Source organism: Tauraco erythrolophus, chromosome 1 (assembly GCF_009769465.1).
Source record: "Tauraco erythrolophus isolate bTauEry1 chromosome 1, bTauEry1.pri, whole genome shotgun sequence".
Taxonomy (NCBI): Eukaryota; Metazoa; Chordata; class Aves; order Musophagiformes; family Musophagidae; genus Tauraco; species Tauraco erythrolophus.
The window spans coordinates 79,934,793-79,961,556 of record NC_141465.1 but is presented as its reverse complement, the minus strand read 5'-3'; the positions used below and the strand labels follow the sequence as shown (position 1 = coordinate 79,961,556).

Sequence of the window (26,764 nt, the reverse complement as noted above, 5' to 3'; positions counted from 1 at the left end):
ATTAACGCATCAGTGATTCTCACAGACACAGAAAAGATGATTATGAGCCAGAAAGTAATGGCTCACTTAGGCACGCAGCAGTCTCTGCAGTTTTAAAAGTGAGTTTCATCACAGTAAGTACTTTTGTGAGTTTTAAAGAAGTGGACAGAGGAAAAAAATCGTTAAAGGTTTGGAAGCGTGATATACACATATGCAAATGTTAATATGAGAATCAATAGAGTATCCACCTTAGTGATACATGTATTTGTACAGCTCTTTATATGATCATGTGTATATTTGTGTAAATAACTATATGTAAAGGAATTTTTCTAATGTGTTGCATGGATATCTATATTTAAATCTAATGTATATTCATACTTTAAGCTCTGTATGGTGTGGAAAGACCACTAGTGCTTATATAATATAGCTTCCTTTTACAAAACTCCCTTTTCCAGTAATTTACAACTTGTTCCCTTTTCTGCTTAGGTCAGCGGAGCAGTGCCACACTGTTTCCAGCTGGAATTTCTCTTTGCCTTTGTTCTTCTTGTTACGAATTCACACCTTTAATTCCTGCCTTCCACAGCTCCACTTATTGACGAATAAGTGCAGCACCCATTCATCGTCTCTATATCTGGACATTATTCTATGCTATTTTGCAGAATCTAGTGGAGATATGTGGGTTGTGCGACTATTCACGTTTATGTATGTTCACCCATATGTATATATATTTTGACATATGCTTAATGACAGTTCTGTTCTGCGTTCTCGAAGTCTGTGTATGTCCTTTTATTTACTGTTTATGCTCAGTGCATAGTGGACCCTGTGCTTAGCTGGTAGGAGTTGATACAGAAATTTTTTAGCAGACTTCCTTGTGTATGCTCATGCAGCTGTAACATAGTAGAGGTTTAAGAGAGCTGCATCATGCAAAACAAGAACACTATTCATTATTAAGATAATCTGAAAAAGATGATATGTAGTTCTTAAGCATTGGATAGGAGGTGAAAGTGCTTATTGCTACAAAGGACCTCGTAGATTCGTCCTGTGCTTCTCTTTGTGCTTAGCCTGAGTTGCTGCGTGCCAGTCTCCGAGTGTGAGTATAGCCAGGGGAATCCCCATTGAGGGCAACTGTGCAGGCTAATGAATGCATGAGAACTTTGTAAAACATTTAAGCCTCATTTAAGGAAAAACAAACAAAAAGCCTATAGAAACTTGTTTACAAGTTGTAATGAATTGTTTCATGTTACCTCCGTTCTGTTATGCTAGCCACTGTCAGTGTTGAGACAGAAGGACGGAGACATTTGAGCAAGGTTTACAAAGTTTTGGTGTGGATGGAGCCTACTATCCCCAGCGTTAAGAGCGTGTTTCTGTTCCCTTTTTGCATGGGTTAATGGCACGGTCCCATGCCATGGAAGGGCAAGTTCCTCTGTCACTCACAGTGTGGTTCAACGGCATCTTAAGCCAGTCTCGGCCAGGGTTTCCCAGGTCCTGTTCTGACATCGTCCTCAACTGTGTGTTTCCACCCCTTTCCCTGCGTGCACACTGTTTTGGCAGCTGAAAGTCACGCTGGCCGAGGGAGCTGTCTGTAAGGGAGGGTCTCCCTCAGCCATGGTTTTGTTTCGGTGTGTGAAGACTCGTGCTGTCACGCTTTGGGTAGCACAACAGCTGAGCGGTCCATCAGAGTGGAGAAAACAGAGGACCTGAGAGGAGGTGAAATGGGTCTGAGGCAAGAGCTGAAGGAAAAGGGGAAGGGAACAGGAGAGAAGAGAAAGAGAAGTCACAAGGCTTTATAATTAAATATTTCCTCCAGACTTTACATTAAACTATTGTTCTTGACTCCCAAAAGATCAGTGGCGTTTGAGATTAACATTGATAAAAGAGATGAAAAGGAATATTTATTAGTTTTTCATTGTGTATTCTGGACACTGATGATTTGGAGGAAAATGAAGTATGTGACCACGATATTAAAAGATATATGTGCATATATATGCAGATATTCTGATTCTGTGGGAATCAGAAACGCAACAGAAAAATTTAAAATCACACAGACAAATTCTCGCATTTCCTAATTTTGGAAGTGAGGAATTTGTGCTATAGGTTTGGTAAAATTCTTGTATGTATTTTTGTGTGTAATATAAGCCTACAAAAATTCAAAATGGGATTTTCAAAAGCATTATGTCTTCGCTGTGTCCTAACTGATGTGGACTTTCACCGAATCAATTTTCCAAATAGTTGGAGATAATGAAAATGTCAAACTTCTGGAAATTCTCAAGTCCTTTCACTGTTCTTAGTCTAATCCTGAAAGAAGATCTAAGTTTTGATTCTTCTAAAAATGTGCATAATTATATTGTATTAAAAAAGACTTTTGTCTTGCTCTTTTTTTTATTTTATCATTAATACTAGAAAAAAAAAAGCAAGGTCTTTCGTGTGTCATAGAATGCTAGCAGGAAGAATTTAATAGATTGTATTTAGAACTTTATTTCCTTATTGATTATTTTTACTTGAAATGACTAGCTATATACACTTAGTCAGAACTGCTGTACTACAGTAATGTTTTAAATTTAATGTTCTCATGAAGAGACACAGTCACAAACATTATAAATAGAATATTTGTGGATTTTTTTCCTATTCCTTCTAGTATCTGTTTTATGTAGCTACTTTTTATTGGGGTGTCTCTAGCAAAAAGTCACACAGCCTTATTCCGTGCCATTCCAGAAATTCAAGCACTGTACAAGTGCACTAAATCTATTACTTTTTAGAGTTAAAAAAGGGTTTGAAAGAAGTGATGAAAAACATCTTTTGATAATCCCAAATACATACAAAACATACACCTGCAAGCTACAGTGTAATTCCAGCTGTTATTTTTGGGAAGGACTAAATTTGATTGTCAACAAAAGACCAGGTTAACAGCATTGCTAATTGTGGGAAGTGCTGTGCCTGGATATTTGGTAACTTTCATAACTTTACAAGTTAAGGCACTTAAAGAGATGCAAGAGATGAGCATTGTTTGAAGTAGCTTTCCTGTGAACCCACTTCCGTAGTATTTAATACTTATTTATCTACTTAGATGATTATATGCCTATAAATACAACAGCTTTATGCCTACTGCTTCATAGCTACTGCATTTTGGTTACTTGCTTAGAGTGCATTAGTCAACTGTGCAAAGTAAGTTCACGAGCTATTTAAGCTTATATTAAAAAATAATTAATTTTGTCACTATTTTAAAGAAATTTTAATATTAGAAAATGCTTATTATAAACTTTTAATATAAATCAGGTCATGAAAGAGATCTGAAATTAATCACTTTTTAAAAATAAAGTTGTAGCTGTACTCAGCACACCTGAAATAGACTTCTATTCTATATGCATGTAAAAATAGCCAGTACAATGTACAATGTATTTAACAAAAAAATGGTTATTGATTTGATAACAATCAGAGATATGATTACAGTATTTTTCTGTAAGGGAATTATTAGGCTGTACTTCCAGGCATTATTTATGATGTCTAGCCCTGTTTTACTTGAAAAACTTCTGAGTTACCCATCTAATAAAAATTCAGGAAGCAGAAGAATGGAGGAAAAAAAATAAGCATTTCCATTAAAACAGAAAAATCAGGAAAGTAAAGTGAAGGAGGAAAATAAGAAACATTTCCCCTAAAACAATTCAGTCTGTTTAAATAGCAATGTAGTAAGAATGTCTTTATTTCCATGTGTTTCAGTGTACCCAACGGTATGGACACAGGAGGAACTTACATTTATTATCAAATTTAGTGACTATTTTACCACTAGCTTATCTTATTTTGCCTCATTAGTGGAGGAATCTTTCATCATTCTTTAATTTTGAGGACTATGCGTAGCCTTTAGCAAAATGAGTAAGGACTTTAACCTTAATTTTGCTTCTTTGGATTTTGTTTTCTTGCTTCATAGTCTTAGAATTATTCACATGACTCTTACTTTTGAATTTTGAAACTTGTAAAGGGAAATAATGTACATTTACTCTTACCACCTTAATTTTCTCATGAATTTAACCTAAAATGAAATGAGAAATGTACTATCTGGGAGTGATGCATTCAAGGTTTTATTATTTTAAAAATAAATATTAAAATAATATTTTACAAGTGAGGAGATTCAGACTTGATATTAGGAAACATTTCTTTACTGAGAGGGTGGTCAAACCTTGGAACAGGCTTCCTAGAGAGGTGGTTGATGCCCCAAGCCTGTCAGTGTTTAAGAGGCATTTGGGCAATTCCCTTAATAACATGCTTTAACTTGGTCAGCCCTGAATTGGTCAGGCAGTTGGACTAGATGATCATTGAAGGTCCCTTCTCACTGAAATATTCTATTCTATTCTATTCTATTCTATTCTATTCTATTCTATTCTATTCTATTCTATTCTATTCTATTCTATTCTGTATGCTTTTATGAAATGGCATAGACTGAAAATCAAAATCCTGGTTAAAAAGAAACAAAAGCTCTACACATAAGAAGAATTAATTATGTGAAAACATAGTTTCACAGCCTGATTTACTGTATACACTAGAGTAAAACCAGCAATTGTTATAGAATAACCTAATCACTTTTTATTTTACAAATGAAGCAGATACACGGCATCGTATAACTTATGTCTGCTTTGGTTTATTATCCGTATTGTTTATATTTAAACTACACAGTAAATTTCCCTGTTGCAGACATTCCAGGGAATGTACTTTGTCTGATTGGAAATAGATTAAGTTCAGAAAAATATCTGGCTGGCTCTTTCAAACAGCTGACTGCATTTGTCAGTGATTCATCTGCTGCTGCGTAGACGACTTCTCCAGCATTTGCACAATGTGGAGACATGCAGATGGTGTCATTCTGAGGGAGTTCCCCACTGCCGCCGCAACAGAAAAGCAGCTTGAGGGCAGAGACAACTTACCGTATTCAAATCGCAGGCTTCCCTCTCTTCCGTGCTTCTACACACGCTCCTGCTCCTTTCTCGTGATTGCTAAAATTACCTTGGAGGATCCATCACTCTCTTCATAAGAGAGCCCCGTTTAACACAAAGCTCCAGGTGCACTTGGCATGGGCTGAACAGAGGAGCACTGTCGGTGCTGCATGCAGGGTTTGTGCCTTGGGATGGCCCCGGTGTGGACAGCTGACCTGGCTCTGCTAGCTCCTCCCAGACTTTGTTCCTATCACCACTGGCAGCCCGGAAAGCAGCAGGGAGACAGGATGATTATCAGAGCCCACCCTTGTGGCATTCAAATGGCCAAACCGCTCCGTGTATATATGAGTAAGTATGTCTGCACGGGTAGTGTGTCTGGTGGATTACCGGCTTGCAGTTTCTCACTGGGAGAAAAAAAGGAGGATTATGTCTGAAATCAGATGCAGAGAGATGGGGAAAAGGAGAGTGTGAGTAAGGGTGAGAGAAGTGGACTGGAGTCCTGGGTAAGACGAGCAGGTCCCCCACACTCTGTCAACCCACTGCTCTTTACAGGCTTAGGTTACAACAGCGGCTCAGGAGCCAGGGCTCTGCCAGGTTTCACTGTCAACAACATCCCATAGCTTATCAAGAACACAGTGTACGTAGCAGGGGGAATAAGTTGTAGCTGTTTTTAAGCACCTCATTGACATCAACCAGGGGAAATCCTTCACTGACAAGAAGTCTCTGTCATCATAGGGGAGGGCAGGAAGGCCGGGCAGTTGGTAACAGGAGGTCAGCAGAGTACCTAGCACCAGGAACCCACCGACAGGCTAGAGCACACTGCTTCCATGAGGGGATGACAGAGACACTGCTGATTTTTGTAGAAGAGCCCCTGCCAAGAATAGGATCTGTTAGGACTATAAGGTACAAATGGGCTCATGCGAACCTCATGAAGTTCAACAAGGTCAAGTGCAAGGTCCTGCACCTGGGTTGGGACAATCCCAAGCACAAGTACAGGCTGGGTGGAGAATGGATTGAGAGCAGCCCGGAGGAGAAGGGCTTTGGGTTGTTGATTGATGAGAAGCTTAACATGAAATTTCATAGAATCATAGAATGGTTTGGGTTGGAAGGGACCTCAAAGATCATTTAGTTCCAGCTCCCTTGCCATGAGCAGGGACACCTTCCACTACATCAAGTTGCTCAAAGCCTCATCCAACCTAGTCTTGAACACTTCCAGGGATAGGACATCTGCAAGTTCTCTGGGAAACCGATTCCAGTGCTTCACCACTCTGATTGTAAAAAATGTCTTCCTTATATCTAATCTAAATCTACCCTCTTTCAGTTTAAAGCCATTGTGCCTTGTCCTATCACTACATGCCCTTGTAAAAAATCCCTCTCCAGCTTTTATGAAGGTCCCCTTTAAGTACTGGAAGGCTGCTAGAAGATGTCCTGGGAGCCTTCTCTTTTGCAGACTGAATAACCTCAATTCTCTCAGCCTGTCTTCATAGGAGAGGTGCTCCAGCCCTCTAAGCATCTTTGTGGCCCTCCTCTGTGCCCACTCCAACAGCTCCATGTCCTTCTTGTGTTGGGGACCCCAGAGCTCAATGCAGTACTCCAGGTGGGGTCTCACGAGAGCAGAGGGGCAGAATCACCTCCCTTGACCTGCTGGCCACACTTCTTTGGCCAACCGAGAACATGGTTGGCTTTCTGGGCTGCAAGCACACATTGCCGGCTCATGTTGAGCGTCTTGTCAATTAACAGCCCCAAGTCCTTTTCCTCTGGGCTGCTCTCAATCCATTCTCCACCCAGCCTGTATTTGTGCTTGGGATTGCCCTGAACCACGTGCAGGACCTTGCACTTGGCCTTGTTGAACTTCATGAGGTTTGCATGGATCCACCTCACAAGTCTGTCAAGGTCCTTCTGGGTGGCATCCCTTCCCTCCAGCGACTAGTCAATCACACCATACAGCTTAGTGGTGTCTGCAGATTTGCTGAGGGTGCACTCAGTCCCACTGTTGAGTCTGTCCATGTTCACCCTTTCTTACTTATTCTGCCCAGGCTGTTACCACATTCTTCCTCTAGGCATAATGCTTCTTTTTCTTGCTGGAAACAAGTGTGCAGAGTGCTGTAACCACTGAAGATGTCATTGACACTTTCCAGAGCATTTTTCAGGGCACTGCCAGACTGATGCAGCCTGCGTCATGGTGTTTTCAGGATGCCAAAACCCTTCATTTTTATGATGGTGAGGGGACAAGGTCATCATTTCATTTTTCAATGGTTTAAGAGGGTGAAAAATCTCAGCTGGACGGAATAGATGTCATCTCCTATGGGAAGACTTTTTTCAAAAATTGAGGGAAAACATGATAGGACTTGAGGATAGAGAACACTCTATCCTGCTGATAGTAGTCAAGATAAGTGTGTCTTTTCTTGCTTCAGATGTTGAATTGAAAGAGACACACATCATGGGGGAATTATAACCATCCTGGTATCTGCTGGAAGGACAACGCAGCAGTGAACAAGCAATCTAGGAGATTTCTGAAGTGCATTGGCAACAACTTCTGGCATGGGTGCTAAAAAGGAAGGGTGTTCTGCCGGACTTGATACTTACAAACAAGGACGAATGTGTCAGGGATGTGAAATTCAGGAGCAGCCTTGAGATGGTAAGAGTTCAATATCCTAAGAGGAGAAAGCAGTGCAAAAAGGAGGACCACAACCCTGGATTTCAGAAGACCAGATTTCAAGACATCTGCTTGGAAGAATCCTGTGGAGTATGGCCACGGAGACTAGAAGGATCCAGGAGAGCTGGTTGATAAGTATCATCTCCTCCAAGCTCAAGAAAGCTCTATCCTGACAAGTAGGAAATCAAGTAAAGGCATCAGGAGTCCTGCTTAGTATAAACAACGAGGTCTTGACTGAACTTATAAAAACGGAGTGTTTAAGAGATGGAAGCAGAGGCAAATGACCCAAGAGGATTATAGAGTTGGTGTCCAGTATTGCAGGGTTAGAATTAGAAAAGCCAAGGCTTGCCTGGAGTTGAATCTGGCAAGTGATGGGAAAGGCAGCAAAAAAGAATCGTACGAGTACATAAACAGCAAAAGTAAGACAAGGAAAAACGTGTACTTGCTGCTGAGTGGGGCAGGGGAACTGGTGACACAGGACACAGAAAAGACTGAGGTACTGAATGCCTTCTTCGCCTTAATCTTTACTAGTAAGACTGGCCTTCAGAAATTCAAGGACCCAGAGACCAGGGGGAAGGTGTGAATCAGCGAAAACTTGCCCTCAGTGGAGGAGAACAAAATTACGGCACTAACCTTAGAGCACTTAAACAAACTGGGCGTACGTCAGTTTGTGGGGCCTGGCAAGTAGCACCCACAAGTGCTGAGGCAGCTGGCTGATGTCATTATGAGGCCACTCTCAATTCTCTTTGAATGGTCTTGGCAACTGGGAGAGGTTCCTGAAGACTGGAAGAAAGTAAATGTCACCCATATCTTCAAAAAGATTAAGAAGGAGGATCCAGGAAACTACAGATCAGTCAGCCTCACCTTGATCCCTGGAAAGGTGATGGAGCAACTAATCCTGGAAACCATTCCAAACACATGGGCGAGAAGGTGATTTGGAGTAATCAGCATGGATTTACAAAGAGGAAACCATGCTTAACCAACTTGATGTCCTTGATAGGACAGCCAACTTGATAGAATATGGATAGAGCAATGGATGATGTTTACCTTACTTTACTAAAGCCTTTGAGACTGTCTCCTTAAATATAAGCTAATAAAGTGTGCAGTGAGGAGGACTGAAAACCAGATGGGTGGCTGGACCCAGAGGATTGTGATCAGTGGCCCGAAGTAGAGCTGGAGACAATTCACTAGTCCTTTATCTCAGGGATTGATAACTGGGGCAAATACTGTTTATTGGCTTCGTTAAAGGCGTGGATGATGGGACAGAGTGCACGCTCAGCAAGTTTGCAGGCAATACAAAACTGGGAGGAGTAGCTGATACACCAAATGGTTGTGTCACTCAGAGGGACCTTGGCAGGCTGAAGAACTGGCCTGACGGGAATCTCATGAAATTCAACAAAGGGAAATGAAAAATCCTTCACCTGGGGAGGAATAACCCCGTGTACCAGTACATGCTGAGGGCTGACTGACTGGAAAGCAGCTTTGGAAGAAAAGTATTGGGGGTCCTGATGGACACCAAGTTGAACATGAGAAATGCACCTGCACAGCAAAGAAGGCCAACAACCTCCTGGGCTGCATTAGGCAGAGTGTTACCAGCAGTTTGAGGGAGGTGATCCTTTCCTTCTGCTCAGCACTGGTCAGGCCACATCTGGAGTGCTGTGTCCAGTTCTAGGCTCCTCAGTAAAAGAAAGATACGGACTGACTGAAGTGAGTCCAACCACAAAGATGATTATTGCACAGAAACATCTTTCATATAAGGACAGGCAGAGAGCTGGGACTGTTCAGCCTGGAGAAGAGGGTCATGGAGAATCTCATCAATGTGTATAAACAACTGATAGAACCAGCGAAGAGAAAGGAGCCAAGCTCTTTTCAGTGGTGCCCACTGACAAGAAAAAAGACATTGGGCAGAAATTAAAAAACATTAAATTCCATGGAGCAGGTTGCCCAGAGAGGTTGTGGAGTTTCCATCCTTGGAAATATTCAAAACCCAGCGAGACATGAACCTGGAAAACCATCTGTAGCTGACCCTACTTCGATAGGGATGTTGAGCTATATGACCTCAAGAAGTCCCTCTCAACATCAGGGGAATATTCTTACTGAGAAACCAGCCATCTTTGAATCAGTAGCTGTGGTGGGATAGAACTCACCTGTGAGCATCATGGACAAGTCAGAAATCTATCATGTTCATGCTGTTCTTCCTGTAGTGCAGGATGTGGGCGCTGACTTCATCTCATGCCTGATGAACATTGCCATGCAACATATTCACTACCACAGTATGCTGTTGAAACTGAGTCTGCCCAAGGCAGTACACATTGTCTATTTCACAGATCTTTAGTCAAAGAAAAAGTGAATGAATTGCTCTGTATACAGTCTCAAAGCCTGAATGAAATTCCCCGGGACAGGATGATAAAAATTGAGGCCAACAGAGTGATAGCCCAGAGTTTCTCAAAGGAGTTGGGCGCAGAGCTATATATCAACAATTGGTACTTTTGTTCTCAAGAGAAGTGGAGGTATTGATGATAAACAGTAGAGGGAAAATGAGCCTTGGTTTAGAGATTGCATAGATAAAACCTAAATTTGACGTTGTGGGAAAATTAATCATATTGTTCCTATCACCAGACTAACTAACTGGACTCAGCCTTGTACTCCTTTAACTTTCAGCAAGTGTGTGTTCCCATTACAAATTTGTAAAAGACAAACCCCAAGTGAGCAACATGCGATATAGTTCTTTCATACTTTTTTAAAAAAAGTAAAAAAATGTAATTTTCAGCAAAGCAGACTTCGAAATAAAATTGTAGAATTCTGCCTGAAGCTTTTGGCATATGTCTCTACCATCATTACTTTGCTGAATTTAAATTACTTGATAGATTGATGAATTTAAATTACTTCACAAGATCAATATAAACTGATTTGTGGAAACTGTTTAACAGTAATTGGGTATTGGATTTAAAGTCCTCATCTTGTATGTCTGTATTCTAATATTATTGTGTTCTAAAGGAAGGTTTGATACCTAACCTAACACACGGTTGAATACCATCACTTTCCATTTCTCTCCATTCACAGATCTGCATCCAGCTGTAGCTGTGAAAAACTGTGGTGCTTGTATTATAAAATATGTCATATTTTTATGCATCAGTCATTTTTTTTAATATAGTGTGCAGTAAGTGTACAGCAGTCATGACCTCAATGTAATTCAGATTCCTCTGGGAGGAATTTCACTTCTCCATTGTTTCAAAGTGGAAAAACTTCTTGCTGCTGCCAAAAGATTTTCTTCTGAGGCTAAACTGGGCTTCATTTATCAGAAAAGAGAATGGAGAACTTTGAAAACAAAGTGAAAATCAACAAAGCAAGTGTTTGTGTCATGTTTGTAACTAATGAAAAGTTGTTTTCATTAAATAGTAGACTCTCTTCCTACCTAAACATATGTAGTGGTTTGACAGCACTTCCCATCTTTTCTGGTTTGATCCAAGCTTGTGCTTACTGAGATCCGAAGTACTATTTCTGTAGTATTGTCCTCCATATCACACACTATGTACTACCATTATAAATGCCCATGCTGTTTTACAGATCTTGTAACTAAAATCGGTGTTTTTCAAATAACAACAAAGTGTCTGCTACAATATTTAACATAAAAAGAGTGGTAATCACATCCTGGAGTATCTCTCATGTGTTGGAATCCCTGTTGTAAGCTCTCTGCTGCAGAATTCTGCTGAAAATCAGTGTCCTTTTCAAGTGCAATTGGTCTACTTTTCTACACTTAATGTGTAGAAAAAGGCCTTCAAATCATGCATAGAATATTAGCAGAGGCAATATTACATCCATAGTTATGCACAGATTTTGGAAAAATATGTGTTAGTGTATAATCTGCTCCTTTCATTTATCAGGGCATTACTTCTCAAGTGCAAATTGGAAGGAAAAAACGAAATTGATACACATTGCTGGATGTACGCATGCTAATATTCTGTAAGTGTCTTTATTTTAAGGTTTATGATACACTGGCAGATGTGTGGCAAACGCTGGGAGCACTTGTTTCTGTCAAGAACTTAAATATAATAGCAGAACATGAAGCCATGAAACCATATCTGTCTGAATAAAGTCAATTACTACGTTCCTCAGCTTCTCAGTGAGGAGTGAGGGAAAAAACTGAGAGAAGGAGCCCCACAGGCACCAAAGGAGGGGGAGGAGGTGCTCCAGGTCCTGGAGCAGATACCACCTGTGAAGCCCATGGGAAGGTCCATGGTGAAGCAAGTTGTTCCCCTGCAGCCCATGAAGAAGACTGTAGCGGAGCAGATCTCCACACTGCAGCCCATGGAGAACCTCATGCTGGAGCATGGGAAAAGTGTGAGGAGGAAGGAGTGGCAGAGACAGTGTTATGAACTGACCACAGCCCCCATTCTCCGTCCGCCCTGCAGAATTTGGGCTGAGGGGAAGTGGAGGAATTGGGAACAAAGGAGTGAAGTTGAGCCTGGAGTGAAGGAGGAAGGTGTTTTTAATTTTATCTTTTTTTTTTCTCACCATACTACTCTACTTTTGATTGACAATAAATTAAATTCATCTTCCCCAAGTTGAGGCTTTTTTGCCCATGACTGTAATTGGTGAGTGATCTCCTTGTCTTTATCTTGACCCATGAGCTTTTTAATCTTATTTTCTCCTCCTGTCCTGTGGAGGAGGAGGAGTGAGGGAGCAGCTGGGTGGGGGTCTGGCAGCCAGCCATGGTCAGCCCACCGCACTCACCGACACATGAACACAGCTTTGGCACGTGGTGCTGAGCAGTGCGGGTTTGTATAAGGTATGTTCAGTATAGACTGCCAAGTAAATAATGTAGGAACATATCGTGGCTTGCATTATGCATTCCTATTTAATGTGCTTAGAGCAAATCCACTTCACGATTTGAAAGGACTGGAATCTTGTTAAATCTTTCAGTTTGCTGTGCTTCCTTCTTGAGATTGAGATCTGTTTTGTCAGGAAAAGATGTTTAATACACCTCCCTTTTTTCTTTTTTAGCAAAAGGTTAGGCAAAATTTGGTCAAAATGCACGGATCCAAAATGGCCTTCCTCTTTCCATTGACTGCATAGGGACTCAGAGGTCTGAAAAATGTGGAGTAAGCAGTTTGGCCTGCTGTCATGTTCTAGTTTTAGGTGACATGCTAGATGTTTAAATCTGCTTTGGCACCATGGCAGGCTTGTCTGAATGTGTCCACTGAGGAGCTGAACTGAAGGTAGGGAAGATGCTCCAAGAGGCTAAAAATGCTGCAATCCGGTTCGTCGTATTTGCGGGAAGAGAAGAAATGAGGCTTTTCACTTCTTCTGCAATGCCAAGTAAGAGGCATGAACAAATGTAAAGGAAGAAGTCAACTGAGAATCCTTTCTGTAGGGCTGTGTATGTGTTTTATCTCTGCTCTTCCTTTTTCCTTGTGAAACAGAGTAACTGTTCACAAAGAGAGCTGTTGAGCTGAGCAGGCTTCTGGTGTCTCAGTTGGCCCTTAAATTGCTACCAACCCTTTGTACTGGAAGAGAAAAACTGTGGGGGCAAATCTAGAGATTTTTAAGTAAATGAGTTTTTCAGACTACTTGATCCCTGAAATGATATGAACGTGTATGAATAAGTGACTACCTTATACATCACAAAAGATCGTCAAAGAAAACTGGTTTGTCCGGGTTCAAATAAGAGGAAGAGGTGACACTGAAATGCTTAATATACAGACACTGGAAGCAAACCCACTAATCTCGTAAAATGTAGTTTGGAATGGGAGAGAATACCTAGGTTCTCTGAAATGCTGACTAACTAGATAGTGGTTTCTTTCCCCTCATCTTTTTTTTTTCAGATGGTTTTTGATTCTTTGTTATCATGAAATGGTGACCCTCCGGTTATCTAAAGAGTTGTTAACAGCGTCTTATGCAAAATTAAATAATGCATTATGACCGTTACTGTAAGCATGCGTGATTTTACTGACTTACATACTTTTGTTGCAGATCTTACTTACAAAACTGCTGCTCTCCTCTTCACAATTTTGGAACATAAATCACAGCCTGCCACAAAGTGTAAGCACATCGTGCAGGTATGCTGATGCAGCCAACTTGTTTTGCTTCCACAAATTCTTTATGTATTGTAAGTTGTAATATATTTTTTGTTTTAAGTGAGTAAGATGCCTGATAAGTGTTATAGGGCCTCATTTCTGCTTTCATTGACAGTCACATTCTTACTGAATTTCTTTTGTTTTGCACAGGTGACTCTGGGTGGACTTAGACTTAGATTTAATGAACAATTCTGCCTGTATCAGACAAGAGGGCATAATGTTAGCCCTCTACGTCAGAGCTGTACTTGCAGGGCACACAGAAGTAAGGAGCAATAAAGTGTATTTTAACCACTAGAGAGCATAGATAACTCTGTCTAACTGCACACAGGCAGCTGATCTTTGGAAAGGGCTACTGCCGGTTTTATATAATTGCTTTTCAGAGGAGAACCACAGAGTGTTTTCACTGAACATAAATGAAACACCTTGGCATCCACTGAAGCAGACTTGGATCGGGAGAGCTGGCAGCCTCTCACAAGAAGCAGTTTTGTTGAACTGCCTTTGAAGAGTTTGAACTGGCAGTGCTGTATTCTGGCTGCAGGGTAACTTGGCTGAGAACATTAGGATTTCCCCTGACATTAAGCTATTAGAAAAAAAGAATCATTTCCTTCCCTCCCACCCCCATTCAGAAGGAGAAACTATTTTTACTGCCAGACTTGCTGAGTGTTAGTCCCTCATGAAAGGAACAGCAGAATTAAGACCATTTAAGGTTTTAGTAATTAAAGAGCAGAAGACACAAATTAAAAGTATATAAAGTATCTCATATTTAATGGGCTATTAGATTTTATTTTACAATCAGAACATGCAAAATTATGAAGAAAATCAGAGATAATTAAAGCCTGACAAGATACAAGAACAGTCTCAAGAACTTGGGCTGGAGCACTGGTTTTCGGTAGATGGAGTGGTAGGAGGAGGATATGAGTCTCAGTCACGTGAAGGTTGTGGACTGTGGTTCCCAGAATCCAACAGCTTGGACAGCAGTCTTTTGCAAAACTGTAATAAAAAATTGCTGATTAAAAAACCCAAACAAACAGATTTGCAAACTCCTAACATTTTTGTCTCTTCCTTGGCCCTCCATCTTGTCTGTAGATTTCCCCCAAAAGGTGTACAGCAGTGGCACTGATGCCACACTTGTGCCAAACAGAGTGGAATAATTAGTTTAGTATCTCCAAGTTGTACTTTTATTTATATATAATAGAAAATTATTTTCCTTTTTTTTTTTTTCAATGTGTAATCCTTCCATTTTTTTCTGATGGCAGTTACCACTGCCTTGCTGGTGGGTCTGCAGTTTGCATATCTGCAGTTTGCATTGATCTTTGCTCAATACCATATGGTTGGGTGTGGGGCAAAGTATTGCATTTAACAAGGTTGCTTTGAGTTGGATTGGTTATTTCTTGATCTTGAAGCCTCTGCCAACTCTATCTCACTTGAAAAATTATAAATACACTTTTCCAAGTGTCACCTGAGCTTTTAATTACAATTTTGAATAAAATTGTTTTGTAATTATCGTTATTTGGCAAATCCACTTACGATTTGTCTTGCAGGTGATTATAAATTGAGTGTTTAATAATTTGTGCAAGCACTATTCTAAGCATCAGCTTTACTCTGTAATTCTCAAGGCTGTTGTTCACGATGTTTGCCCCTTTCAGCTTGTCTTGGACTTCTCTTGCAAGTTCTGTGAAATGATTAAACCCGTGTATGAAACTTATGAAAATACAAGTTGCCCCTGTAACTCCAGAGGTTACTTAGAGTTCTGGATGCCTAAGACCTATTGCCAAGAGTCCTGAGTGGAAAAAAAGAGACAACTAGTCACAGATAAAGAATCCTGAGTGGAAAAAAAGAGACAACTAGTCACAGATAAAGAACACAAAATTTACAGAGAAAACAAAGGAAATAATACACAATTTCTGCGTGATTTTCCTGTGTTGTAAACGCTGGGGGTACTCCACCGCTCCTTCCTAAGACCACCTCATTAACGTCTTTTTCCTGTTCCAAAGGAAAAACGGCCTGTTGTACCAAATGCTTGTTCCCCTTGTTTTCAAGAACTTGAATTTTGTCCCAGTAGTGAATACTTTAGTCTGCCGTGCACATGTGCACACTCTCACTTATCAAAATACGTTTTTCTTTGCAACAGAAGTTTGATATTAAATGAGCAACTGTCATAAGCAGCAGACGATAAAAGCCTCCTTAAGTGCTCAGAAATACTGAAATGCTGGTGCTCCCTCATGTGGTCTAACTAGAAGAAGACAAACCAGTGAAGCTAACGTGAAGCGTGTGGCTGTATTGGCTTCTGCAGCAGGAGCTCAACTGGAGATTATTACAAGTTCAAAGGAGAAGCTAATCTTACTTTGAGAAATCTTCATTTTCAACTGCTTAGATGATCAGAAAGTGCCAAACCGCTGTGTTGCCTGGTGACGGAGAAGCCATCCTCTCCTGTGCTGCGTGCAGAGGCAGGCTGGCTGGCAGAATGAGGTGCAAAAAAGAGAATGCTCTATTGGTCTTCTTTTTCTCCTCTGTCTGACACACAGCCATCTACCTGCAAGTGTTACACATCCACTTGCAAGGATTAAATCTGAATCAAGGAAACGTCATAAATGTTTAATGCATTGTTTTTTCTGGGTGAATATTTCAGGTAGTTTGATTAGTAATCTGTTGCTGGAAATGCTTGTGACTCATCAAGAGTCTGTTTCTTGAAGAAAGTATTCACTTTTGTGCTCCTAGAAAATAAAAAAAAAATTAACCACAGGGTTTTTTTTTGTAACAAATGTATTTTCAACCATCATCTCACTCTAGCTTTGTTTTAGAGTTATTGGAATTCAGCTAGGCATTTACTCGTGAGTGTTTGATGGGATTTAACTGTGAGAGATGGTGGCAAATTTGTGATCTGATATCTAGAACTGAAAGCCATCAGACTAATCACTAACTAAAACATGCATTAAATAAAAGGAGTTTAAAATGCCTTCATGGGCTATGGCCACACAGATGGCTTACAGGTCTGAGAGGGCTGTGTCAGTCTAGTGAATACTTGACACATACCCAATTTACAGGAAATCCTGAATATATGCGTATCAAAAACTTGCTAAACTTACCAAAACAAGCATGAAACACTTAAACATAAAAGAAAGGGCAATTTTCAGACTCCTCGTTCTGGTTCCCAGCTAGAGCTGAGTCTAAGCCCGAAAGCTTTTGTATCCAGAGAAGTGTTTTCTTCCCTGTTACTCTATGCGCAGTAGTAAGAACTAGTGAAACAGACTACAGGCACACTGCAAGACTAGAAGGTGCTCATCTTTTCAGGGTTTTTCACAACAGCCTGTGACCCAAAGTGGAGCAGAGAGTCTCAGGATTCCTGGCACAGTGGCAGCATTTAAAGATTATGGCATAGTTAATTACCAAGACTTGGCTTATCTAGTTCAAAAGTGCACCGCAGGACTGGGCATTCAGTTTACTTCAGTCATTTGATGTAAAATCATTTCAGTAGAAAGGATCAGAAGGAACCGTTTCTATACTGGGAAAAAAACAACCCAACAAACAACAAAGAATGTGACTGATTTCTCCTCTTGAGCATGAGAACTTAGAGAACGGTATCCTACCATTATCGATATGATGCCCATGTCATTGTCCAGTCCTGTGTAAACGTAAAGCTTTATGATGATCTGGTTTTCCAAACTGTAAGTAACCGTAAGCAGACATTCTACAGAATTGCACTAAGGCAAATCAAACTGCCATAAAGTTCATGTGTGGCACTAATTGCAATTTAACTGCATGGTTATTACAAGAGCTTTTAATTAACCCAGTCATCATACTGTGGCATACAAATTGTGCATAATAACAGCATGCTGAGTATAATGACAATAGGTTTGTCTGAACTGTGAAAATCAGGAGTTTTATCATTTTCTGAGGTTTACTTTTTGTTCCCTTAAATACTATGCAGTATTTAAGAACATTTGACCAAAAGGCAAAAAAAAACAACAAACAAAAACCAACAGAAAAAACCCTAGTGGGTTGCTGAGGCTTGTCTATTTTAACATTTTTATGTCTTTAATTCTTTCTGAAATTCAGTAAGATGTGTGATACTCTCCTGAATAATATTTTTGATGATTTTTCAGTCTCACTTTTCTCAGGGTATTTTCAGTTCCCTTTGAGGATCGTTTTATACTCTCTTCTAGGATTTTGTGTTTGAAGCCAAGAAGAATGCTCAGTTTGTGGAAGGATTCTGCGGGAATGCTCTTTCAGTGAAACTGGAAGATAGTAAGAATACATTCTGATCGGACATTGCTACAAAATTGTCATTTGTTAGATCATTAGCATAGTGAGAGCATTTCCCTTCTCTCAAGGTTGTGATTCCAGACTGTGTCTCTCAAGACTGGTGGTAATAGAACTGAACGAATTTTTACTTGGAAGGTTAATTTTGTAGGCCAAAGGCTAAAAATTAAGAAACAATGTGGCTAATGGATATAGTTGTAGTCCTTCAGAAAACATGGGAAATACAACTAAGTGGCATTACACTTATACTGTGTACTCATTCCTGGAGACCTAAAGAATGCATCAGTTTTTTAGACTATTGTCAGCCCTATACTGGGAAATGAGATAATGATATTTTGGATTTAAATTATTTGACTCACAGACAGAACAGGCACCTGAAGGCAAGGTAGGAGTATATGACCTTTTCACATGCACAACAGTGCACTGAAGAAATTGGATGACAACGAAGACTGGGCCAGTGAGGGAGGCTAAAGTACGTTTGACGTGCATGTACAGTTAATGGTTTAACCATGGCATAAAAGTGACAGCCACTGGTGAGCAGTTAAAAAAAGACAGATTGGGTTCAGCTCGGTGAGCGCTACAAGTGCAACGTACCAAACAAAAAAAGAACAAACACCACACAATGCCAGTGAATCAGTCAGTGGTCCCAGGGCTTTAAATATCAGAGATATGAGAAAGGTAACAGAGATGATGACATCATCATTGTGCATGCTGAAGTAGCTAGAAGTAAGTGACTTTGCCGAAGGTTGGTGTGCTCTTTCAGCTGTGAAAGCTGTCGCTGCTGTTAGCAGAACAGAGTTCTCAGCAGTATGATTACTGTCATGCACTTCTTTGTGAGAATGGCAGAACTGTACGTGGTGCTGTACAAGCACTTTTTATGATTTAACTAATGCTGTTTTCAGAATTTTCCAAGAATGGCTTTTGGAAAAAAATAGTCAGTTCTTAAAAAGACATTTCAGATAATGACTGGATTTTTATGATATTTATATATATATAGTTTCCCTGCCTGAGGGAACTTGTGGATGAAGTTGCTAAGCCACTGTCCCTCATATTTGAGAAGTCATGGCAGTCCAGTGAAGTTCTGACTGAATGGAAGAGGGGAAACATAGCCCCCATTTTTAAAAAGGGAAAAGAAGACGGAGGGAAGTACAGGCCAGTCAGTCTCACATCTGTGCCCGGCAAGATCATGGAGCAAATGCTAAAGCACATGGCAAAAAAAAAGGAGATGGTGGTTGACAGCCAGCACGGCTTCACTAAGAGCAAATCATGCCTGACAAATTTGGTGGCCTTCTACAACAGAGTTACAGCGTTGGTGGATAAGGGAAGAGCAACTGACATCATGTACCTGGACTTGTGCAAAGCATCGGACACTGTCCCACACGACATCCTTGTCTCTAAATTGGAGAGACATGAATTTGACAGAGGGACCACTCAGTGAATAAGGAATTGGCTGGATGGTCGCACTCAAAGAGTTGTGGTCAACGGTTCAATGTCCAAGTGGAGGCCAGTGACGAGTGGTGTTCCTCAGGGGTCAGTACTGGGACCAGTGCTATTTAACATCTTTGTTGGTGACATGGACAGTGGGATCAAGTGCACCCTCAGCAAGTTTGCAGATGACACCAAGCTGTGTGGTGTTGTGGACACACTGGAGGGAAGGGATGCCATCCAGAAGGACCTTGACAAGCTGGAGAGGTGGGCCTGTGAGAACCCCATGAAGTTCAACAAGGCCAAGTGCAAGGTCCTGCACATGGGCCGGGGCAATCCTGAGCACAATTACAGGATGAGCAGGGAATGGATTGCAAACAGCCCTGAGGAGGAGGTCTTTGGGGTGTTGTTTGATGAGAAGCTCAACATGAGCCGGCAAAGTGCACTGACAGCCCAGAAAACCAACCATATTCCTTGGCTGCATCAAAAGAAGCATGGCCTGCAGGTCGAGGGAGGTGATTCTGCCCCTCTGCTCTGCTCTCGTGAGACCCCAACTGGAATACCGCATTCAGCTCTGGAGTCCCCAACACAAGAAGGACATGGAGCTGCTGGGGCAAGTCCAGAGGAGGGCCAGCCATGAAGATGATCCGAGTGCTCGAGCACCTCTCCTATGAAAACAGGCTGAGAGAGTTGGGGCTGTTCAGCCCGGAGAAGAGAAGGCTCCAGGGAGACCTCATAGCACCCTTCCAGTACCTAAAGGAAACCTACAAGAAAGCTGGAGGGGAACTTTTTGCGAGGGTGTGTATTGATAGGAGAAGGGGCAATGGCTTTAAACTGAAAAAGGGAAGATTTAGATGAGATCTAAGGAGGAAATTCTTCCCTCTGAGAAGGAACAGAAAGGAACTGAAACAGATTGCCCTGAGAAGTTGTGGATGCTCCATCCCTGAAAGTCTTCAAGGCCAGGTTGGATGAGGCTTTGAGCAACCCAGTGTAGTGGAAAGGGTCCCTGCCTATGGCAGGGATGTTAGAATTAGATGATCTTTAAGGTCCCTTCCAATCCATTCTATGATTATGTGATTCTATGATTCTATGTGCTGTTCAGTCTGCTTAATATCTTGTCTGATGTGATCCCCAGCATGAAGTATCACTTATTTAATAAATATGTATGGCCTTAATTGTTTTTATTCAGTAACTAGGAAGAATAATGAGCTATGAACATGAATTGATAGCTTCTATTGTACAAAATTTTCAGTATCACATTTTACAAAGAAGAAAATTGTAGTTCATGTGAATTTGTTTCTATTGACATCTAGATTAGAAAGCTAGACATATAAAATCCCTTGATATTTTCAACATCTATGGTCCGAATCATTAAACTTACATCTTGGATCATTAAATTTACATCTTGCAAAATTGTAATGCAAGTTTCCACATTGCTAACTCCTCACTCTATGCTCTGGGTAACTGTGCTGAACATGCTATAATAATTCATCAACCTTGAAAGACATCACAAAGTTCAATGCATATTAAAAATATGATTGGGGTATAGTACAGAAAAAAATGGAAATGTGCCACTGTTCACAACATATCATCTTCTCTTGAGGTTACTGTTACAGGAAGAAAAAATGCCGCAATCAATAAAATACATATTGTGACTTGCTTATACATCTGGTATTCCTTCAAAAGGAGTGACTTTATTTGGGTTTTTTCCTACTATAAAATGACTAATTTTGTGTTTACTGGATTTGTTATTGATATAGTGTTGAAAAGTATGATAATTAATGATATTTTTCTTAGCTTAATGTCCACAGAACTAACTTTCTTATTGAAATGGACTTAAACTGAATTGAGAGATACATAATTTTTGTTTACATGTGTTCTTTCCTTCTTCATGTGGCTTTTTTTCCTTTTAGGTGAAGAAGGTATGTGGTCCTCCTGTAAGGAAGCCTACGCAGTCTTCAGGTTGCTCCTTTGATCAGAACAAAAATAGTCAAAGGTTGAAGATGTTCACAAGAGACAGTGAAGAAACTCTCGCCAACAGAAGAAAGTAAGACATTAGTTTTACAGCCAGAAAGAAAGAATAAAGTAAGCCATTAATTTTACAACAGAATAGTTTGTATTCAATGCAATGACATGCATTACTAGAACATAAGTAAAGACATCAGAGAATGAGGCATTTCAGCAACACAATCTGCTGTTACATTTTGGAAAGAGTAATTTCATGACTAGATTTTGTTTTCTGAAATAGTGGACATATGACCAGAATAATTTGGTGTGGTTTAAAATATTTAAAAGAGTGGATAACACTGGTGAAGTATGAACATTAGCTCTATCTTTATGTGTAAATTTTCAAATAACATTTACCTTGCACATCAGCAGACATTACTAAATCTGTCAAGAAGTAATTGTGACTTTTATCAGAAGGCTTTTTGTATAAATTGATCAGACAGAGAAAAAGGAATGACTGTTCCTACATACATTTCTACTGTGAAAAGTGAGACAACTAAGCATTTAGGACTAAATCTTGAAATCCTCTTTCAAGCAAGTTCAGCTGATCTGTCTCCTATGACAGATAGGAGCTGCCTCACGTTCACGAGCCCTGGTCCTCATGGGGGACTTCAACCATCCTGATATCTGTTGGAAGGACAACACAGCAGGGCATAGGCAATCCAGGAGGTTCCTGGAATGCATGGATGATAACTTCCTTCTCCAGGTGGTAGAGGAACCCACGAGGAGAGGTACTTTGCTGGACCTTGTTCTCACCAACAATGAAGGGCTGGTGGGGAACATGAGGCTCAAGGACAGCCTTGGCTGCAGCGATCATGAAATGGTAGAATTCAAGATACTTAGAGAAGCAAGGAGGGTGCATAGCAGGCTCACTACCCTGGATTTCAGGAGAGCAGACTTTGTCCTCTTCAGAGATCTCCTCACTAGAGTACAATGGGATGAAGCCCTGGAGGGAAGAGGGGCCCAAGAAAGCTGGTTAATATTCAAGGATCACCTCCTCCAAGCTCAGGAGCGGTGCATCCCAGCAAAGAGAAAGTCAGGTAGGAACACCAGGAGGCCTGCATGGATGAACAAGGAGCTCCTGGACCAACTCGGACACAAAAAGAAGGCCTATAGGGAGTGGAAGCAAGTACAGGTAGCCTGGGAAGAATACAGAACGATTGTCCGAGTAACCAGAGATCAGGTTAGGAAAGCCAAAGCCCTGATAGAGTTAAATCTGGCCAGGGACATCAAGGGCAACAAGAAAGGCTTCTATGGATATGTCAGTGATAAAAAGAGATCTAGGGAAGACTTAGGCCCTGTCTGGAAGGAAACGGGGGACCTGGCTACCCGGGATATGGAGAAGGCTGAGGTTCACAATGACTTCTTTGCCTCAGTCTTCACTGGCAAGAGCTCTAGCAGCAGAGCCCGAGTCGCAGAAGGCAAAGGCAGGGACTGGGAGAATGAAGAACTGCCCACTGTAGGAGAAGATCAGGCCTGAGACCATCTATAGAAGCTGAAGGTGGACAAGTCCATGGGACTAGATGAGGTGCATCCGCGGGTCCTGAGGGAACTGGCAGATGAAGTTGCTAAGCCACTATCCATCATATTTCAGAAGTCGTGGCAATCTGTTGAAGTTCCCAACGACTGGAAAAGGGGAAACATAGCCCCCATCTTTAAAAAGGGGAAAAAAGAAGACCCAGGGAATTACAGGCCAGTCAGTCTCACCTCTGTGTCTGGCAAGATCATGGAGCAGATCCTCCTGGCGACTATGCTAAGGCACATAGAAATAAGGAGGTGATTGGTGACAGTCAACATGGCTTCACTAAGGGCAAATCCTGCCTGACTAATTTGGTGGCCTTCTATGATGAGGTTACAGCACTGATGGATAGGGGAAGAGCAACTGACATCATCTACCTGGACTTATCCAAAGCAATTGATACTGTCTCACACGACATCCTTGTCTCTAAACTGGAAAGACGTGGTTTTGATGGATGGACCACTCGGTGGATAAGGAATTGGCTGGATGGTCGCACTCAAAGAGTTGTGGTCAACGGTTCAGTGTCCAAGTGGAGGCCTGTGACGAGTGGTGTTCCTCAGGGGTCAGTACTGGGACCAGTGCTATTTAACATCTTTGTTGGAGACATGGATAGTGGGATCAAGTGCACCCTCAGCAAGTTTGCAGATGACACCAAGTTGTGTGGTGATATGGACACGCTGGAGGGAAGGGATGCCATCCAGAGGGACCTTGACAGGCTGGAGAGATGGGCCTGTGAGAACCTCATGAAGTTCAACAAGGCCAAGTGCAAGGTCCTGCATGTGGGTTGGGGCAATCCCAAGCACAAGTACAGACTGGGTGGAGAATGGATCGAGAGCAGCCCTGAGGAAAAGGACTTGGGAGTGCTGGTGGATGAGAAGCTCAACATGAGCCGGCAATGTGCACTCGCAGCCCAGAAAGCAAATTGTATCCTGGGCTGTATCAAAAGGAGCGTGGCCAGCAGGTCGAGGGAAGTGATTCTGCCCCTCTACTCTGCTCTTGTGAGACCCCACCTGGAATACTGTGTTCAGCTCTGGAGTCCCCAACATAAGAAGGACATGGAGCTACTGGAACGAGTCCAGAGGAGGGCCACGAAGATGATTCGAGGGCTGGAGCACCTCTGCTATGAAGACAGGCTGAGAGAATTGGGGCTGTTCAGCCTGGAGAAGAGAAGGCTCCAGGGTGATCTTATAGCAGCTTTCCAGTACCTAAAGGGGGCCTACAGGAAAGCTGGAGAGGGACTTTTTACAAGGGCGTGTATTCATAGGACAAGGGGCAATGGATTTATACTGAAAGAGGGGAGATTTAGATTAGATATAAGGAAGAAATTTTTGTACATCGAGGGTGGTGAGGCAGTGGAACAGGTTGCCCAGAGAAGTTGTAGATGCCCCATCCCTGGAAGTGTTCAATGCCAGGTTGGATGAGGCTTTGGGCAACCTGGTGTAGTGGAGGGTTTCCCTGCCCATGGCAGGGGGGTTGGAACTCGACGATCTTTAAGGTCCCTTCCAACCCTAACCATTCTATGATTCTATGATTTTTTTATCTGGCTCTTTTGCCAGTATATAGTGGATTGAGGTGACTGTGAAGACTTGGACATTTGATTTATACCTGGCCCAGCACTGGAAGGTAAAATTTGCCTAACTGCGTATGCGATAGATGTTCAAGCTGCCATTATAGTCTGTGGAGAGGAGGACTTCGTTCAGCTGCCCACACAACTAGAAGCATTCAGTGCCACTTGAGGATACCCTTGGGTATCCCAGCTGATCTTCTGTTGCCAAGAAGGATGTGGGTGTCCTGTAAGTTGTATTATATATTTCAGCCTTCTGCAGGTATCCTGGATAGCTGAGAGCATCTCAAAGGCCAGTCTATCTTTAGATAAACTGATCAAGTCTTTAATGACTATAAGGAGTAATAGCACTGTAAGGAGTAAAGGTAGCATTGCAGTTGAAACTAAAGGCCCTATTATGCAAACAAACTACAAAGTTAAAATCAGAAATTTCGTTTCTATCACAGTGTTTGCTAAAATACAGAGAGGGTTTTTTTTTTTGTCTTCTTTATCCTTTCATTTCACTTTGCAGTGCAGAAGGAAACTGAAGTGAGAGAATTGCAGGGAATAATTGCTCAATCCTGTTGTCTGGAAGAGAAAAAGTGCCTCTGAGCTTCAAAGGTAGACCATTCTTATTAGTGCAAGAGATGAAAGCAGGATTTAGAGAACATCATGGGAATAGAAGGAGATGCAAACCAGAAGTTTGCTTTAGCCAGCACATAAGTTCATCAGGCAATCCCCATTACAGAGGCACATTTTCTCTGTCTTCTGTAGCTGATAGCTAGCACTTTGCACACATGAAACTATATTCTAAAATCTCACTTAATCCAGGACTGTTCCATGTTTCAAAATAAGTAGTGTGTGGATTGACCTCAGGGAGATTGCTCAAAAAAACTTAAGGGGCATCAGAGGCAGAGGGCCGCACAAAGCAATGTTGTTTTCCCATGACTTCCCCCTGCCTGAGATGTTGGAAACCCTTTATGGCATGCAGCAGTCACTACACCGAAAAGGAGAAAGGGGGAGAAACTTTGAGATCCGCTGACACAGATTTCAGTTTAACAGCCTCATAGTTGATATCTTCTTCATTTGCTGCCTCCTGGATCACCTCCTTCCTTATTAGTCACAGTCGTTTTGTATTTCATTTTATATTCCCGTGGCAACCATAACAATTCCTCACATGGAAGAGCGGCGTCAGCGGGTGCTTACAGCCTGCTTTTACGGAGGTGCTGTTCTCTGAGTCTAAATCCGCTTTATTTACCTCCTGTGTACTTCTGGCAGCAGATTGCTCTCAACAACTTTCACAGACTATAGCAGAAAAGAATAGGCTTCTCCTGAACTGCGTAGACTTGATTGGTGGCAGTTATCTGAGGGAAAACAAATGAACAAAAAGATTCCATTAAATATGTGACTCCTAAGAGTTCCCTAATTTCCTAATATTTTTCAAATGCATCTCCAGATGAAAGTTTACATTTCAAAGTGCATGTTGGACTACCTCTGCCTGAATTTTTCCTAATTTTTTTTTACCATCAGACCTAAGCTGTTATTTTCTAGTACTATGTGGTACAAGAAGAAAAGGAAATTTCTCTGTCCTTTTGACACCAAAAATTGTCAGATGAATTAAAAAAATTCTGAGAACCTTCCATAGTAGCATGCAAACTTGAAAGTATATAATACTTTTTCTTCCAGAACTTAACATTGCAGACAGCTTTTAGCAAGGAGAATAAAATTGTAAAAAAAATGAACATTTCCAAATAAGTGATAAGAAGTATCTGCAGCTTCCACTGACTGTAATTGCACATTTGTGCTCAGCTGCCTATAATTACATGCTATCTGGTCTAGAAGATGATGATGTGAAAATTGACATTCATACCATCTGCCCTTCTAACTACTTTGGTCAGACATCAACAGGGGCTGAAATCAGTTATTATTTCTGTATTGACTTCAGCTTTGCCTCAGGATGTATTTACTAATAAACTAAATAACTGACCTTTCTGTTAGAATGCAGTTTGTCACAAGATATTATGGTAGTGATATTTATTTCAGTTTCTGTATTCTGCGTGGATTGATTGCACAGAAGAAGGCATTCCAACTATTTGCTATGAGAGGACTCTCTATAAACGCTAGTTTTCATCTGGAATGTAAACCCAAAACATAGACAAAATCAAAATCAATCCCACTCAATGGGAAGTAGAGGAAAATTGCAAACATACTGTGCACACTGGCTGCAATTTTGAGGGTGGACAAATTCAAGATGTGGGTATTCATGGGTGGGAGAGTGTGACTGAATCATATTTATATAGTTAGAATACATCACACATGGGCAATTATATGATGCACAGGTAAAATTGACCCTACGTGAGATTTTCGGAACTGCAGTTT

The 26,764-nt window shown here is 41.2% G+C and overlaps 1 protein-coding gene across 2 annotated transcripts in view; it reads left to right on the top strand.

Moving 5' to 3' along the window:
- GPC5 (glypican 5) overlaps window positions 1–26,764 on the top strand; it is a 795,927-nt gene that overhangs the window by 133,455 nt on the left and 635,708 nt on the right. For both annotated transcript variants that reach the window (XM_086620082.1, XM_086620076.1), the window contains exon 4: window positions 21,230–21,363. In XM_086620082.1, coding sequence (XP_086476208.1) covers window positions 21,230–21,363 — 134 coding nt within the window. The remainder of the gene's footprint in view (window positions 1–21,229; window positions 21,364–26,764) is intronic.